The sequence below is a fragment of the Peromyscus californicus genome, unplaced genomic scaffold (assembly GCF_007827085.1).
Source record: "Peromyscus californicus insignis strain IS unplaced genomic scaffold, ASM782708v3 Scaffold_20__1_contigs__length_68692818, whole genome shotgun sequence".
NCBI classification, from domain to species: domain Eukaryota; kingdom Metazoa; phylum Chordata; class Mammalia; order Rodentia; family Cricetidae; genus Peromyscus; species Peromyscus californicus.
This window is the reverse complement of record NW_026294503.1, coordinates 20,694,732-20,712,520: the sequence shown is the minus strand read 5'-3', so window position 1 is coordinate 20,712,520 and position 17,789 is coordinate 20,694,732. Positions and strand designations below refer to the sequence as shown.

Below are 17,789 nucleotides of genomic sequence, written 5' to 3'. Positions count from 1 at the left end.
AAGCTGTGAGATTCGCTGAATAAATCAACGTTATTGTTTTCCACAATTAATGGTATTGTGTTTGATCTTTCTTAACACATTTTATAAAATAATTTCATTGAGAACAGGACCCTAAATATCTTGTGTAGAGAGTAGAGAAACCCTGATATTATTACAGCTAGGCCTGGACAGAAAATGCTTTGGTTGTATTTCAATTTCATGACAGCTTTTCTTCCCCAAATAGAAGTAACTTTTTGTTTTGTATATCCTGTTAACAAGATTATGTAGGCTTTCGGGTGATGAGGCATCCAAACAGTTTTGTATACAGTCTGTGGTCGATAAATATTCCCTCCGGAAACACTGAGAGGATTTGAAAATGCTAACGTTTTGTTCAGGAGAATCAGTGTGGGCATTGTATGGCGCTGTGCTAGTGTGGACAGCCTTGAGTGTCGGACCCCAGTGTTCCCACTGTTGGAGACAGGGTCTGTTTTCTTGTTCACTGCTGCCTAGGTGAGGTTCTCTGGCCCACGAGGTTCCAGGGATTCTACTGACTTCGCATCCCATCACACACCGGAGTAACTACAAACATAAACTACCATAGAGGGCAGCTTCTCAAGAGTCCTGCGGACTTGAACAGAAGTCCTCATAATTTTGCAACAAGTTCTTTACTCATTGGTCTGTAGTGGGTAACCATTCCAGCTTTGATCTGGAAGTTTCAACCCCCATTGAGGCTTCGGTAACTGTCACGCCTACAAGGCGGGGTCAAGAGAGGACCCTGAAGACCCGAGATTCGGTTTCACTGCCTCTCTTCCTGCTTGGACTGGGATGCTAGAGGTAGACCGAGGAGAGTTCTCCAGAGAACACTGCCGGACTACTCTGTGTCTTTCACAGAACCTGCAACCTACCTATCCCTTCATTTGTAAGTTATGCCATTAAATAAATCTCCCTTTTAACTACGTGGAGTGGCCTTAATAATTTCGCCAATATTGGTCCTTTGTCATGGACCCTGAAAATGATAATTTTTGGTGTTAATGTTTTCAGCCTGAGCTAAAATGCTTGGTTTTGCAATATGAACCTTGTATTAAATTCTATATACAGATAATACGGTAAGGATACATCAGGTAAGGATAGCTGGGGCCAAAACCAAGGGGCTGCCAAGTTAGGAAACCAATGGTAGAATATACCTATCTCAAAAACCCATATCATGAATGCAAAATTGGAATAGTCCCCTATAGCTAAAGTTTTCCTGCCTGGCCCACAGTCAGTACAAATCTCTCTCACCTGCCAGTCCCACAGCCGTCAGACCCAACCAAGTAAAACAGAGACTTATATTGGTTACAAACTGTATGGCCGTGGCAGGCTTCTTGCTAACTGTTCTTACAGCTTAAATTAATCCATTTCCATTAATCTATACCTTGCCACATGGCTCGTGGCTTACCGGCATCTTCACATGCGGCTTGTCATCATGGCGGCTGGCAGTGTCTCTCTGACTCAGCCTTCCACTTCCCAGTTTTTTCTCCTCCTTGTCCCGCCTATACTTCCTGCCTGGCCACTGACCAATCAGTGATTTATTTATTGACCAATCAGCAACACATTTGACATACAGACCATCCCATAGCACTTCCCCTTTTCTTTTCTTAAAAAGGAAGGTTTTAACCTTTACACATCTCCAAAGTCAGCTTGGTATATTTGGGAATTTGGTTGGTCAGTCAACAACACATTTGACATACAGACCATCCCACAACAGTCCCCACTTATGAAACAGATGTTGTGAACTGCCTTACTTGGTTCTGGTGGCAGGCACTATTAACAGAGAGTCATGAGTGCATATAGTACCAGAGACTGGGATTAAATTCCTTGAGCAAAGTTAGTACGAAAACTGAATTCCAAGACCACAGTCTCATTAGCTGAGTCTCCTACTGGTAGACAAAACCATCTTCACTGAACACAGTTCACATAGCTTCCGAGAACAACATGACACAGAAGGAAGACATCTTGGAGATAAATGGATTTCAATGGAAGGTCAAAATTAAAAACGAGTTTAGAGACACCCAGAAACATCAACAGAAGCTAAAATAATTGGTTCCAGGCTAGAGTTCACTTTGTATTTGAGACTGAGCCTAGGGAATCCTCACATTTAATTTACAGGGAGAATAATTTCTGAAGTGGGAGTCTGTGACTTAGGAATCAAAATTCCTAGGGAAATTGTGAAACTTAGGGATGAAGGTGCTTCAGATGAGTGACTTGGCTCTTCTCTGCACTTCATTGGAGTGGGCATTCTAGGCAGAAGACCACCAAGGCTGCCTGCTGGCTGCTTTCTTAATCCTACGATCCAGTATCACGAAGCATTCCAGAAGGATGGAGGCCAAGAAGGAACTGTTGGTTGGGCTCAAAGTGGCTTCTCATTTCCCTGAGGTCACTGGTTTCGTTGGTACATTTTGATCCTCCCCATGGGGAGAGGTAACAGGAGGTTTGGGGAAGAGGTAAAAGATACTGCCGACTTAAACTTGGAAGGATGTTTGGCCATGAAAATAAAAATTAAAAGGTGGGGCTAGAAAGGTAGCCCACTCAATAAAGCCTTTCCACTTTACTCCAAAAGTGCCTGACTTCAACCCCCAGGCCTCACCTAAGAAAGCTGGGTATGGTGATGTGTGATCTCAGGACTAGACAGGCAGGGCCAAGCTGATCCCTGGCCAGCCAGCCTATTCTACTTGGCAAGTTACAGGCCAATAAGAGATCTTTCTCACCCTGATCTCCATGGCCAAAACAGAGTTGACAAGACAGTGAGATGGTTCAGTGGGGAACAGGGCCTAACCTCAGGCCTGTGAATCTGAATTTGACCCCTGAAACCCGCCTGGAAGTAGAGAACTGACTCCTGGAATTCATCCTCTAACCTCTGGACAAGCACTGTGGAGTGAGCATGCCCTCCTCCCCTTCCCTCAATAAACAAGCAAAATATAAAAAAAAGAAATGGTGGACAGTTCCTGAGGAGTGACAGGTTGTCCTCTGGCCTACATATGCACTTGGACATACAGGCATGACACACATACCCCCACATGAACTGCACATGCATGTACACACACACACACACACACACACACACACACACACACACACCAAAGTGCAAGTCCAAATGGCTTCGGGAAGAGATTCTTCTATTTTGATAAGAGTCTGAGCACATGTCAGGGGTAGTAAGTTGCCAGAGAAGAAGAAGTTTGAGAAAGCAGGAAGCAAGCTATCTTTGCTTATTTGAAGTGTGTGGGATACTTCCCCACACTTCCAGGATCTAATCATCTTATCCATCCTAACAAACAAAAACATTCACATTTGTGAGAAAAAAACCTCTTTATTTCTCTGTTCGGCAGAGCCTGGCTCGAAGGCTGTATCAGTGGGTTGCAGCTATTCTGTGTATTAGAATCTCCAGGGAACCTTTAAAAAAAAATTAGCTGACTCTGGGTGCGCCCCTAGAGATTCTGGTTTAATTAGCCTGGGCTGGCAACAGTACTTTTCGAAGCTGCCAAGTTATTAAGTACAGCAAGAGCTGAGAACTAACTACTGTGGTAGATAGGAAAAGGAGATAGGGAGCTAGGAGGAGTTCAATAAGTCACCTCTTTGGTGACTCTTAGTTCACCTTCAGAATTACAGTGTTCCATAAAGTGTGGCCCATCCACAGGTGGGTCCTGAGTCCCATTTCATTTGGTAACAGGTGGGAAAGACTTCTATGCATACATTCCATGTATGTATGTATGTATGTATGTATGTATGTATGTATATATATTCCATGTGTATATGTATGCAAATTATACTGTATAAATATATTTGAATAAATATATAACCAACATATCAAATTTGAGATTAAATGTATACTGATGCTGAGGATGGGGCTAACTTCTAACCAAAGGTTAGGCAGTGAGTCTCTGCATATGGATCTTCGGTAAATTTCAGGATAAGTAGGAAGTAAGTGAAGACGTGGGAAGAACTCCTGAAAGAGGAAGCGAGCATGTGGAACTTGAACACGGCAGGAAAGGAGCCCACAATCTGTGAACTCTTTCTCGCCAAAGCTTCCTGTGTTAAAGGTTGTGTCCGTCCACAGCCAGGAGGCTGGTCCAATGCCATCTCTCCCTGTTCCTCTCCTATGGATGCCTGCGACTCATCTCAGTCTTATTCCTACGCTGCTGAACTGGGCTCGAACCCGAACCCACACCAGGGTCTTCTAGCCTCACAGTGACTCTCTGACCAGAGCTGCCACAGCCTGTGACTCACTTGGGTCTCTTCTTGCAGATTCAAATCTGAGCTAAACCTAAGGTGCCTTGGCCACCTAAGCATAATGGGGCAGAAAACCAATGCTCACAAGGTTTTCAGCTCCACAGCACAAAAGGGAAGCCAGAGTGACCCAGATCCAGGTTATGCAAACTCACAGGAGAGGATGAGTGACATGAAAACCCTAAACGGAGCAAACAAAACCAGCCTGCAGGAAAGGCCCTCCCTGACTTGCTAACATTTCTTTCTATTTGACATTCTCTGGGCATGATGCAACCTTAGTTGCCCAACTTATATTTACACATTCCCCCCTGGTCCACAAGGAGCTTCAAAAGCTCCCAACTCCACAGCATTCCTTTCGTCGTTAAGTTCAAGTGTCTAGTTCAACAAGGTTTGCAGGGCAGGCCTGGGACACCAACTTTACTCGGGTCAAGGAAAGTGTTCAGGGAAGGTTGGGGATTCTCAGGTAAACTGGAAAAGGGCAAGGTGCAAAGGCGAGGGCTGTAGCCGACACCCCGCATTTCCACTTTCCCCTACCGTCCTCACACCCACTTGATTACACACTGCCAACTGCACTTACCATCTCACCTTTCTCCCTGCCCTGTTCTTCCCCAATCCAAAGGGCATTGACGACGGCAAGGGTGAGTCCGGCGAAAACCATACCCAGGTTTCAGCCTGCTTCTCCTCCTTTCCCTGGCGCCTCCCGCCCAGGCTTTCCACATCCTAGCAGCTTCCTGGCCACCCAGTCATCAGTCCACCTTTGCACCACCCAACAAAATGGCAGGTTAGCGACAGGAGGGGCCGAGGGCGCTGGTTCCTCCTCTAGCCAAGCGTAGACCCTGTCCAAAGCCGAGTTCCCCAAGACTTCTCCAAGCGCTACCACCCCTCTCCTGCCCAAGTCCCTAATCTTGGGCCCTTTGCCTGCTCGCTCTCTAAGGGACATTTCCATTCCAGGCCGGGCGAGCAGGTGTCCGCGTAACAGGTGCCAGGCAAGAGGCCCCGGCACAACGTGGAGAGGACCCCGAGACCGTCGGCAGGAAAAAGGCCACTTCTAGAGGAAGGAGGCTGAAGGAGGGCGCCGAGGGGGCCAGACCAGGCTGGGGGCAAGGATGCTGCTGCCTGTCCCTGCTCCCGGGGGGCTAGATCGTGCTCTACGCTACCCCACTTACAATCTCCAGGCAGACGAAGGCTCCCGAGTAGGTCCGCAGGATATCGGGGCCGGCGGGCAGGGTGACCCGGGGCGCCGGGAAGGACACAGCGGGGTTCGGGGGCGGCGGGACTGCCGCTCCGCCGGCCGACATGCTGCCGCTGCTACGTCTCCGCGCACAGCCGCCACCGCCTCCCGCGCGCGTCCCGCCTCCGCCTCCCGGGCTTGGCCGCCGCCGCCGCCGCCGCCGCCGCCGATCCGGTCCGCGGGCTCCGGGCGTGCCGAGCGCGGAGAGGGCGTGGCCACGGGCCCGCTGCCGACAGAGCCCCGCCCCATCACGTGGGCGCAGGTGAGCGCGCCTCCGCCCCGGCACCCGCAAGGGTCACCCGGACAGGTGCGGTGCGCTCCGGCGCCAGATCCGCAGCTCTCCTCGGCTCGTCAGATCACCTGCTGTCCCTGCGCTCAAGGTTCAACGAGTCCCACCGGCCCATCCCACCCCAGTCTCCCAGCCGGTTCTCATCCCCTTTCCCCAGTTGGGCAGGAAGACAGAGGCTGTGACTCAGAAGGCGAACTCCCAGTCGCCAGGCACACCTGGAAAGTGGGGTGCCTGTTTTAAAGGGGAGGCTAATGGGATTTTAAACATGCCACCAGGCACTGGGTCCCCCGGAGAGCTGCTTTGAGTCTTTCCTGCTCTATTCCGGAAAATCCCTCATGAGGATGTCCACCAATGATGGACAGAAAAGTTCAGTGCACAGGAAGCACTCTTTAAACTGTAGGCAGCTTATAGGACGGCAGCTACTCTTCCAATTTTGAGATCTATATTATTGCTCTGTCTACATACGATGTTACTCACATTAGGTTTCCACACAGACACTTCATTTCACCACCAGACACGGACTTTTGCCACTGTCTTCTAACACTTCGCAGATATTTAAAAAACAAAAAACAAAACATTACCTCTGTGCATCCCCATTATATTCTTGGATTACAGTGTCAACGTTCTGTACGTGGGATAAAGGAAGGGACATTTCTCAAAGATCATCTGAAGATAAGTTAAATTACATACATCAGCACACACGTAGATCAAGCGGAAAAAACAATAGCTAACCCGGGCATGGCAGCACATGCCTGGTATACCAGCATGTCATAGGATGAGGCCAGATGATTGCCCTGAGTTTAAAGCCAGCATAGGCTGCATTACCAGTAACAGGACATTTAGGGATACCCAGGAAGACCCTGTCAAGTAACAAGAACAACAATCAAATATATGCAAGTGAGATGTGTGTCTACTATATACATATGTACACACACACACACACACACACACACACACACACACACACACACCAATATCAGACATTCTCCAAACTGAGTCTTGTTCTGTGCTACCAAGTTTAGCTCTTGAACTGTCCATTGCTTCCTGCATGGATTGTCAGCAGGTTTTACTCTATGTCTTTATTATTTTAATGATCGAAACTCATAGGTGTGGTGGTGGCACCAGGGTAAAAGCCACAAAAGAGGGTGTGGATGAAACCTTTTATATGCGTCTCCTGTCACCCACACCTGTTAGTCACTACTTTCTGGCATTTTGTGTGTGCTGTTTGTCTAATAGGAAACCTCAAGTTTCCTGCATTGGTCTGTTTGATCAATGAACTTGTCTGTGCCCAGACCCTGATTGGCAAGAAATTTTTTATTTGCTGCCTAGGAAGCACTTAGATTACGTTCAAATGTGAGGCCACCTCAGAGACTTCGTTATGGAGATGCTCAGTGACAAGATATGGGAAGTATTGTGGTGAATGAACTTGAAATGACCTTGAAGTTTCCAGACCCATTCGTGATTTAAAGTCTCAGGTGTGTTTATTTTAAAGTTGTTAATGAAGAGAAAGCTTGCGACTACATCCTTTCCAGCACATACCTTGCCATGTTGTTTTTTCCTGCCCATATCTACTTTGGTTTCCAGTTTGGTGAGCAGGATGAGAGAGGCTGATGTGCACCTCCCTTCTACTATAGCACATCTGCTCAAAAAATGAATGCTTTTCTGGACTAGGTAGGTTCCCTTCTCATGATTGCTGCCTACATCTACCCTTATCGAGAAGAGTTTCCTCTTCATGATGCCAATACCTCTAGCATCCTTCTCCTCCCCCACTCCCAGTTCCTTTTCCATAAAAATTGACCCTGATTTTTTTTTTTTTTGGTTTTTCGAGACAGGGTTTCTCTGTGTAGCTTTGCGCCTCTCCTGGAACTCACTTGGTAGCCCATGCTGGCCTCGAACTCACAGAGATCCACCTGGCTCTGCCTCCCGAGTGCTGGGATTAAAGGCGTGAGCCACCACCGCCCGGCGACCCTGATTTCTTAATAGTGTCACCCTTCTCTTCCATTTCTGCGACCCCCCCAGCACATCTTACTTTGCTTGAAGATTGTCTCTGACCCCCCCCACTTATTTGACCATTAATGTTTATTTATTTTTTCTTTTTATTTTCATCATTTGCCATTAGCCCTCTTTTAATATTTTGTGGCTGAGTCTTGCTTCACTTGCCCAGGCTGGCCTCAAACCATGTACTGTCGCCTCACCCGCTCGAACAGCTGGAATTGTAGGGATGCTCTTTTCTCACCCCACTCAGTGTTCACTCTGTAACACCTGTGCCGGTCCTGCTTCTCAGCACTCTGCTGTGTTTATAAAGAGCCACTCCATATGGAGCCATTTTGCCACCGGGAATTGGGGAGCACCACGCTTTCTGATGGACTCTCCTATTCCTCTAGGTCTCCTTCCTTACCAATTCCTTGGTTTCCAGCTGTTTCTCCTGACTCTAGTCTCTGATTGGCCCATTTCTGGCATATCCGGCTTCTCTAGCCAGCCTGCGCCTTTAGGAGGGAATTTGATAGCACTTGCATTAGTCACACACGCTGCTCTCTACCTTGTCTTTTTCTTTTCTTTTCTCTTCATTGTTCCGTGTTTCTCAGCCTGTGTTCAGTCCACCTTCTCCCTCTGCCCTCTCTGTTATCATCGCACTTCCCAGGTGTAGCTAGAGAGTTTTCTTTCAGGGTCCCTCAGCCCACTTATAAAATAAACACACAGACGCTTATATTATTTAAACTGTTTGACCTAATGGCTCAGGCTTCTTGTTAACTGTTCTTATATCTTAAATTAACCCATTTCTATTAATCTATACTTTGCCATGTGGCTCGTGGCTTACCGGTACCTTACATCTTCCTTGTCATGGCGGCGGCTTGCAGTGTCTCTCTGCCCTGGCTTTCCACTTCCCAGAATTCTTCTCCTTGTCCCACCTATACTTCCTCTTGCCTGGCTACTGGCCAATCAGTGTTTTATTTATTAACCAATCAGAGCAACACATTTGACATACAGAACATCCCACAGCACCCAGGGTTACTGAAAAGGCATTGGAACCATGACTCCTTGTGGTAGCTAGCCTTTGTTGGGCCTTATGGATTCCTTTATCCCACCCCATTTCTCTTGGTTATTATTCCATAGCTTCCGACTTCTTTCCTGGTCTAGTCCTTGTGCCTAGAACAAGTAAACAGTGTTGAATGGATGAAAGCAAATCAAGACCATTGAGAACTTTGATTTCTCTTATTGTACAAGGAGTTTTGGAACATCTAAAACATTGAAAACACTGCCGTTAATACAGTTATCCAGGACAAACACCTGGGTATTTCTCTTCACAGTTCCTTCTTATGCCAAAGTTTTATTCAGCTACTGTTGTGAAACGGCATGCGAGGGGCCTTGGTGGGTTTGAGCCAAGGAGACATGCCATGCAGGCGACAGCCAAGGGGACATGGTGGAAAGTTACTCACACCACTCAGGCACAGCGTCCACGTGGAAAGTTTTATTATTAAAGGGGGAGGGTAGAGGGAATAGAGAGAACGAGGGAGAGAGAGAGAGAGAAAGAGAGGGAAAGAGAGAGAAAAGGAGAGAAAGGAAAGCTGAGGTGCACCCAGCCTTGTGAAGGGAAAGAGGGAGAGAGGAGGAAGAAGGAGGGGGAGGGGATTTTTTTCCTCTTAAAGGAGGCTTTACATAAGATGACATCAAGATGCTGGGCGGGTCCCCAAGGGATGGGCCTGAATGACAACGGCTACCAGATCTGGATTTTACTCCTGATGATGTATCGATGTCTTCTCGTTCTCACTGTTTCTTTCTGCCTCACAGGACACTACTCCTTCTCACAGTGAGCATCCTGTCCATCTTAGCTTCCTCACTTGTGTGCTGCATTCGGCCATCCAAATGATTTCCAAACACAAAACTGATCACAGTCAATCCTCTACTTATAACCACTCTAGAACCCCATGCTTCTCTCTGGGTCAATTCCAAATGCCGTGGCATGCAAGTGTCTCTGTGACAAGGCTTCTGATGGACGTTCTCAGCTCCCAGCTCTACCAACCCACTTACACTTGTAGTAACTGCCCTGTCCCCAGCCTTCCCACAGTAGAAGATCCTTTCTTTTGTCCTGCTTCTACATTCTATAAACTCTTTCCTAGAAGATCCCTTTGGTGACAGGGGCAGCACTTGCTGGCAGCTTTCCCCTCTCCAAGGTCTTACAGGACCTGTCCCTTTGTGTGTGTTCCCGTAACTTGTTGGGCTTACTCTTACCATTACCTTGCTGAACTAAGGTGCTGTTCACTGTCTCCTATCTCTTCACTAGAGTTGTGTAACAGGATATTAATTTCAAAAGTTCAGTGGGGGGCACCAGGAAATGATGAGTATCAGGTATCAAGGTGACCTGTGTATCAGACCGTCGGAAGTTTAAAGCGGGGTTGATGGCAAGCTCATTAGACAGTCTGTGAACTGCTCACTTCTGCTGGGAATATTTAAATCTCAAGAGTAAGAGGGTTTGAAAAGAGCCCTATTTGGGGAAGAAGTGGAAGTATCATGCTTTCTTTCTCCTCACCACTCTCTCTGTCTAACTACAGGAAGTTGTTAACGTTTAGTCGCCTTGCATAATGCCAGTTCAAGTACAGCCAGCCCACCAAGTGAACTCTGCACTTAAATCTCTCTCTGCTTCTTTGTTTCTACTTTCTTGCTTCCTGTTTCTTTTCATAGGCAAATTTGAAGTCCATCTAAGTTTTTCATTTCTTTCTTTACATTTCCTTCTGAAAATTAATCTTTTACTTTCCCTTTCTCTTTTTTGACTTTACAATTTCTACTTTCTACTCAGTCTTCTGTATAAATGTCTTCTGTTGAAACCTTTCCCTCTGTTTCCAGATTTCTGATTACAGAAGCCAGCGACATCTGATTTCTACTCTAAACAGGAGGGCCAACATTTGCTAAGCTGAAAAAGAGGAACCAACTAAAATCAAAGAGAAAATTATGTGAAACCATGGGTTTTAGGCTTTGTGTGTCACACAATTGTGATTAGATAGGAGAGTAGTGATGGAAGTCCTGTGGTTTTCTGAGGTTGAAGGATTTTCAGAGTGCAGGAGGGAACTGTTCCTAGTAAAGACCTGCAGTCTCCTTGAGTTTAGGTGATGGAAGCTTGGCATTTAAGGGAATAACAGGGCTAGAGTTTGTGGGATATTAAAAATAAAAAGCTGTATACCAGTCAAAACTGGGGACCCACAAAAGGGGGTCCCTGAAGTATCCAGGGGAGTACAGATTAATCATATTAGCACATGAAGATGAAATATCCCTTCAAAGCAGGGCAGAAACACTTCAAAGGAGCAAAAGTTCATACAGGGCCAAGAAAAGTTTATGTTTCCATCTTCTGTAGTGGGTAAATTACCAATGAATGGAGTACTGGGTGGGGTACCCAGAGTTTTATCTCAGTAGTAGAACAAATTCTAAGTTGGGTCCATAACTGATGTAGCCCAACATCACAAATCTTTTTGTTAACTTTTTCTTTCTTTATTTTTTGAGATAAGGTTTTCTAGCTCTGATTAGCTAGAAAACTCATGACATAATCCTCCTGCCTCAGTTTCCCAAGTGCAGGGATTATAAGTATGAGCCAACACACCTGGCACAAATCCTTTAAAAAATGCCTGGAAAGGGATAGCTTACTCAAATGTGGTACAGAACAACACTTAGGAGTTTTATAGAAATGCAAAAATACCCAGCAAACAGCAAGATAAAGTTTACAATGAACATTATTCATTTAAAAATTGCCAGGCATATGAAGAAGCAGGAATAATGAAATATAATGAGGGTATAATTAACCATCATATACAGGTAAAAAAATCAGCATAGATTTTTTTTCCAGTGGGAAGAACATTAGGATAGTTATTATGAACGGATGTCATGTGTTAAAAAAGAAAATGGAACGCATCAAATAGAAAGATTTAACCAAATTGAATTAGATATGAAGACTGTAACTGGACAGATGAAAACTATTCTGCAGAGGATTAACAGCAGGCTAGCTATTGCAGAAGATGAGGTCATTTGACTTGAAGGTGTAGAAGCAGAAACTAATGTTATATACATAGTAACTAAGTGACTGAAAAAATGATTAACATTTCTGTGAAAGGTATAGTTGAAACATTTTAATATATTTGTAATCAGGGTCGCAAAAGAAGATAGGAGAAGAAGGGGAATATTTAAAGAAACAATAGCTGAAAGATATCCAATTTTTAAAGAATTTACACTCACAGATTTTACAAACTCAACAGACTGGAGAAATTGGAAACATGAAGAAATCTAAACCAAGTCACATGCTAATCCACTTGCTTAAAGCAATGATAAAAATCTTTAAAGTAACCAGGAAAGAAATCTCCTTGCATCCAGAAGCAACAAAGTCAAGAACAGCAAAAGATTGTACATAGGTAGCAATTTGAGAAAGAAGAGAGCAGAATGTCATTATTAAACATTGTTCCCCTACAAGTCTATACACTAAAACCAAGTGTTTTCAAAGCTATTTTCATGTATGGAAACAATTGAAAATTATCAAGAACAGGCAATGCACTACAAGAAAGGGTATATGAAATCTTGCAAGTAGAAAAAGTTAAGGCCACCTGAAAATCTAATTCTACACAGAGGAAATGCCTAGAAAGGATGCACACATGAGGGAACACAGGATACCTTGAGTTGTGTGTGTTGGTGGGGCATGTGTGTGTGTGTGTGTGTGTGTGTGTGTGTGTGTGCATGTGTGTGTGTATTCATGTGTAAGTGTATGTGTATATGTGCAGAAATGCCTGTGAAGGCCAGAGTCCGATGTCAAATGTCTTCCGACATTACTTTCTACTTTATTTTTTTTCTGTATTAACTTGGACAAATTAAAAAAATACTTTAGTGTGTTCTTTGATAGTTTCATTCACGTATATACCTTTACCATACTTGTCCCCAACACTGTCTCTTGTTCAATTCTCATACTCACTGGTCTTCCCAACAGTTCCCCCTTCTACTCTTCCATTTTCATTTTTAAATTCATTATTTGTGACCACTGAGTTGAATTTAACACTGACTTCTTGCATGGTCATGGGTAGGAAATTACTTCCTGAAGCATGGGCAACTTACCAGTGCTATACTACTGAAGACAGCAGCCACTGACTGTCAACAGCTTTTCAGGAAGATATAGGGCCTCACGAACTTCTCTTCCATTTTGATGGACTATTGATAGGTCCAATCTAGAGCCAGCTAGCCACAGCTTCTATAGTTCATGAGTATAAGTGCTACATCACATCCAGAAGACAGCATCACACAGTACTCCGTCCTGTTCTTCTGGGATTCACTGATTTGTCTAGGCTGTCCAGCAGATGAGATCCAGTGATCAGCCTGTTCCCACCTCTCTAACATGGCTAATAGATACATCATTATATCCAGATTTTTGCTTTTGTTTTTGTTAATTTGGTTTTGAGACAGGTTCTCACTATAGCCCTGTCTGGCCTGGAGCTCACAATGAAGACCAGTGTGATCTCAAGCTCACAGAGATCTGCCTACCTCTGCCGTCTGGGTGCTGGAATTAAAGGTGTGTGCCACCACATAAGGCTTGAGTCCCATATTTTTTTTTTTTTTTCGAGACAGGGTTTCTCTTTGTAGCTTTGCGCCTTTCCTGGATCTCACTCTGTAGACTAGGCTGGCCTCGAACTCACAGAGATCCGCCTGCCTCTGCCTCCCGAGTGCTGGGATTAAAGGCGTGCGCCACCACCGCCCGGCGAGTCCCATATTTTTATGTGGATGGTACAGACCTAAGCTCTGGTCTTTATGCTAATATGGAAAACATTTTTTCATCTGAGTTTATAAGATATCTGAGCCATTCCCTTAAGGTATCTTAAATTTAAGGAGTATTTTACATTATAATTGCTTAAATCAAACCATGACAATAGTATATTACAAGATTTATGGTAGATATTAGGAATACAGTGGACCTGTATGATATCACAAAAGTCTTGAGATGGAAATACCACTAATAGTGTCCAAAAGTCCTTCTGTTTCACTTAGACTGATTGACTAGTACATGCAGTTAGATTATGAAAAGTTAAAGGTATCATCTTTAACTGAACTTTGAAGGAATAACAGAAAAGAAAGAAATTATAGCTGATAAGCAAAGGAACCATACAGAATTCACAAAAGATGCTTGATTAGTCCAAAAGAAGTCACACAAAGACAAAAAGAAATCAACAAACTCACTGTCTACAAATATCTTATTTTAAACACAAAGATAAAAAGATATTAAAAAGCTGGGTAGTGGTGGTGCAGATCTTTAATCTCAGCACCCAGGCAGAAGCAGGTGGATCTCTGAGTTTGAAGCCAGTCTGGTCTACAGAGTGAGTTCCAGGACAGCAGGTCTACAAAGAAAAGCCTTATTTTGAAAAACCAAACCAATCTTATATATATTGTGTGTATGTGTATGTATATGTGTGTATATATATGTATATATATATATATACATATATATATATAGTGTGTACAACACACACACATGCACACGCATATATATATGGTATAAAGTAGTATGCCATGAGAAGATAGTGTTAAAAACTCAGGTGATGCCTTTATTGGACTAAATATTTTTCTTCTTTCTTTCAGTTTTTTCTTTTTTTATTATTAAGAAAATTTCTATTCATTTTACATACCAACCACAGATCCCCTCTCCTCCCTCCTCCTGTTCCCCCACCTTTCCCCCCAAACACACCCCTCATTCCCACCTCCTTCAAGGCAAGGATCCTGATCCCACTGCCAGGAGCCTCTTAAGCAGATCAAGCTAAACAACTGTCTCGCCTATCCGGAGGTCCTAGTCAAGTCCCATGGAGGCTCCACAACTATTGGTCCCCAGTTCATAAGTTTCCACTAATTTGATTTGGTTGTCTCTGTATGTTTCTTCATCATGATCCTGATGCCCCTTGCTCATAGAATCCATCTTCCCTCTCTTTGACTGGACTCCTGGAGCTCAGCCTGGTGCTTGGTTGTGGATCTTTGCATCTGCTTCCATCAGTTACTGGATGAAGGCTCTATGATGAGAATTAGGATGTTCATCAATCTAATTACCAGAGTAGGCTAGTTCAAGCACCTCTCCACTATTGCTAGTAGTCTAAGGTGGGATCATCCTTGTGGACTTCTGGGAACTTCCCTAGCACCCTGTTTCTCCCTATTCCCATGATGTCTCCCTCTATCATGGTATCTCTTTCCTTGTTCTTGCACTCTGTCCTTGTTCCAGCTCAACCATCCCATTCCCTTATGTTCTCATCTTCCATCCCCTACCCTCCATTACTCCCCTAACCCCGGTTTGCTCATGGAGATCTCACCTATTTCTCCTTCCTAGGATGATCTATGTGTCCCTCTTAGGGTTCTCCTTGTTAGCTAGCTTCTCTGGAGTTGTGGGTTGTAGTCTGGTTATCCTTTGCTTTACATCTAGTATCCACTTCTGAGTGAGTACATACCATGTTTGTCCTTCTGAGTCTGGGTTACCTCACTCAGAATCACATTTTCTAGTTCCATCCATTTGCCTGCAAATTACATGATATCATTTTTTTTTTTACTGCTCAGTAGTACTCCATTGTGTATATGTGCCACATATTCTTTTTCCATATATATATTAAAAGAATATAAAGTAGTATACCATGAGAAGATAATTTTAAAAAGCTCAGGTGATGCATTTATTGGACTAAATATTTTTCAATGCCATTGAAAGCTATCAATATTAAAATGGGTCAGTGAATAACGATAAAAGTTAAATTTATCCAGGACTTAAATTTTCCAAATTCTTATTTGCTTTATAATAATTTATAAAATACATGATGTAGAAATAGTATTTATGAATGTAGACAGAAGTACAGAAATCCACAACTGGAGTGAAGGTCCTCATTGCCCTCTTAATAATTGGTAAAACTGAAAGATCAACAAACAGTATGGAAGACTTATTACCACCACCCAACAACATGTCTGGCTCTGCAGAAGTATATTTTTGTGCAAATAATTCACACATGACTGGCACTGGGGAAGCCTGGAATAGAAGTGAGTAAAGGGCAGTCAGGGAAACTGAGGAGGCCAAGAAAGGGTGTGTGACCTTAAGCCAAAGTCAGGCAGATGCTGCTGAAAAGCTGGAGTGGAATTCTAAAGAGACCCCTGTGGCTCTCTATCTGAGTATCAGACTGTGGAAACAATGGACCCCAAAGAAATGGGAATTTCCCTAGGAATCCCATCCTAGGAGAAGGAAAAGGCACCAGCCAGAGGGGTAGTTTGTCTTCCAGGGAGGGATTTCACACAGCTCCAACACTTTCCAGGATAAGACTGAAGTCCAGACAAGAATAGGCTGATGGTTGTCCAAACCACACCTTGACGGGGCTGCTTAGAAGTACCTATCCCCGACCCCCCATTTAAACTCTAATTTCACTTCAGGACCCAAACAAAAGACTTGAGGGGTTCAGTGGGTCTTTCCCTCACTTTGCAATATGGTCAAATTGGATAAATCTCCTTTTTCTACCTTTCATATCAATTTGACTTTTTTTTTAATTGAACTTTTGAGAAAAGGTGGCTAGACTTGACTTGGAGCATAGGTTATGCTCCCCGAATTGGTTAACACCTCTTTACCTGACAGCCATTGAAAAGGTGAACTTCCCTGTTTGACGGCCCCTTGGCAGTGGGATCAGGATCTATCCTTGGTGCATGAGCTGGCTTTTAGGAGCCCGTTACCTATGGGGGGACACCTTGCATAGCCTTGATGCAGGGGAGGAGGGGCTTGGTCTGGCCTCAACTGAATGTACCAGGCTTTACTGACTCCCCATGGGAGGACTTACCCTTTTGGAGGAGGGGATGGGGATTGAGTCAAGGGGTAGCTGTGGGGGAGCGGGAAGAGGGATGAGAGAGGGATCTGTGGTTGGTATATAAAAGGAATAAAATTTTTTTTTTTTTTTTGGTTTTTCGAGACAGGGTTTCTCTGTGTAGCTTTGCGCCTTTCCTGGATCTCGCGCCGTAGACCAGGCTGGCCTCGAACTCACAGAGATCCGCCTGCCTCTGCCTCCCGAGTGCTGGGATTAAAGGCGTGCGCCACCACGGCCCGGCGGAATAATTTTTTTTTTTTTAAATCCAAAAAAAGAAAAAAGAAAGAAAGAAAAGGTGAACTGCCACTTCTCACAGCCCTCTGCACATGAAACCGTTTGCTGTCTACCTGGTACTTAGCCTAGGGTACTGCTGAGAAAGTGACAGAAAAGTGGTGTATGAAGGGATTGACCTGGGGTGCAACGACATCAGTTCCTTCATTCCCTCATTATGCCTCAAACTCCGCCGTCTCTCTCAAATGTAGGCTTCTGTCTTTGGAATGACCTTGTGCCCGAAGCCCAGCATGTTCTGTAGTAAACTTCCTTCTAACTCTTCACCTTTCCTTTGGTTTCTTCTGCCGCTCTTGCTATTACTATATTCCAGTTATTCGGTTTCAAATTTCTCTTAAAAAAAAAAAAAAAAAAAACACTTCGTTCTATTGAACTTCCTACTTCTAGGCAGTTTTCAAGTTCCTGCAACCCTTCCCCTTTGGGATTTCATATAGAACCCATTCATTCATTTCCATTATTTAGAACAAAGCTCTATTGCCTCTCCTCTGAACTATGTATACTAAAAGTTGTAGATATCAATGTTCGTCATCTACTCTTTCTATTCTCTGGTAAATTTTAGATAGTTCTGTGACTCTGGCTTCATCATAACTGGCCTTGACACCTCATTCTTCTCTTACTAGCTTCTGATGCCTGCCTATTACATTCTACGCAAACAGTGAATAGAAGACGTTGCACTGTCTCATCCCTCCTCCACATCCCAACGTCTGTATTAATCTCTCCATTTGTTCTCTCCCTTGAGTAGTTCCTCCTTCTGCTTTTGCATATACAAATTTGATCTCTTCTTTAGCTTCTGGCTTGACAACCACAATGCCTCCATTTAAACTTTTCCATCTTTCCAACACTTTCCACATTCTGTCTTATATAGCAGCCATCCAATGATCATTACTGCCCTTTGTGTGCTAGTGTTTTGCAT

At 44.2% G+C, this 17,789-nt stretch overlaps 1 protein-coding gene across 1 annotated transcript in view; it reads right to left on the bottom strand.

The window, feature by feature from the left end:
* Mal2 (mal, T cell differentiation protein 2) overlaps nt 1-5,632 on the bottom strand; it is a 31,972-nt gene extending 26,340 nt beyond the window's left edge. The window contains exon 1 of the mRNA XM_052747813.1: nt 5,409-5,632. Within this exon, the coding sequence (XP_052603773.1) occupies nt 5,409-5,540 (132 nt within the window). The 5' untranslated portion in view covers nt 5,541-5,632. The remainder of the gene's footprint in view (nt 1-5,408) is intronic.
* Between the last annotated feature and the right edge of the window lie 12,157 nt (nt 5,633-17,789).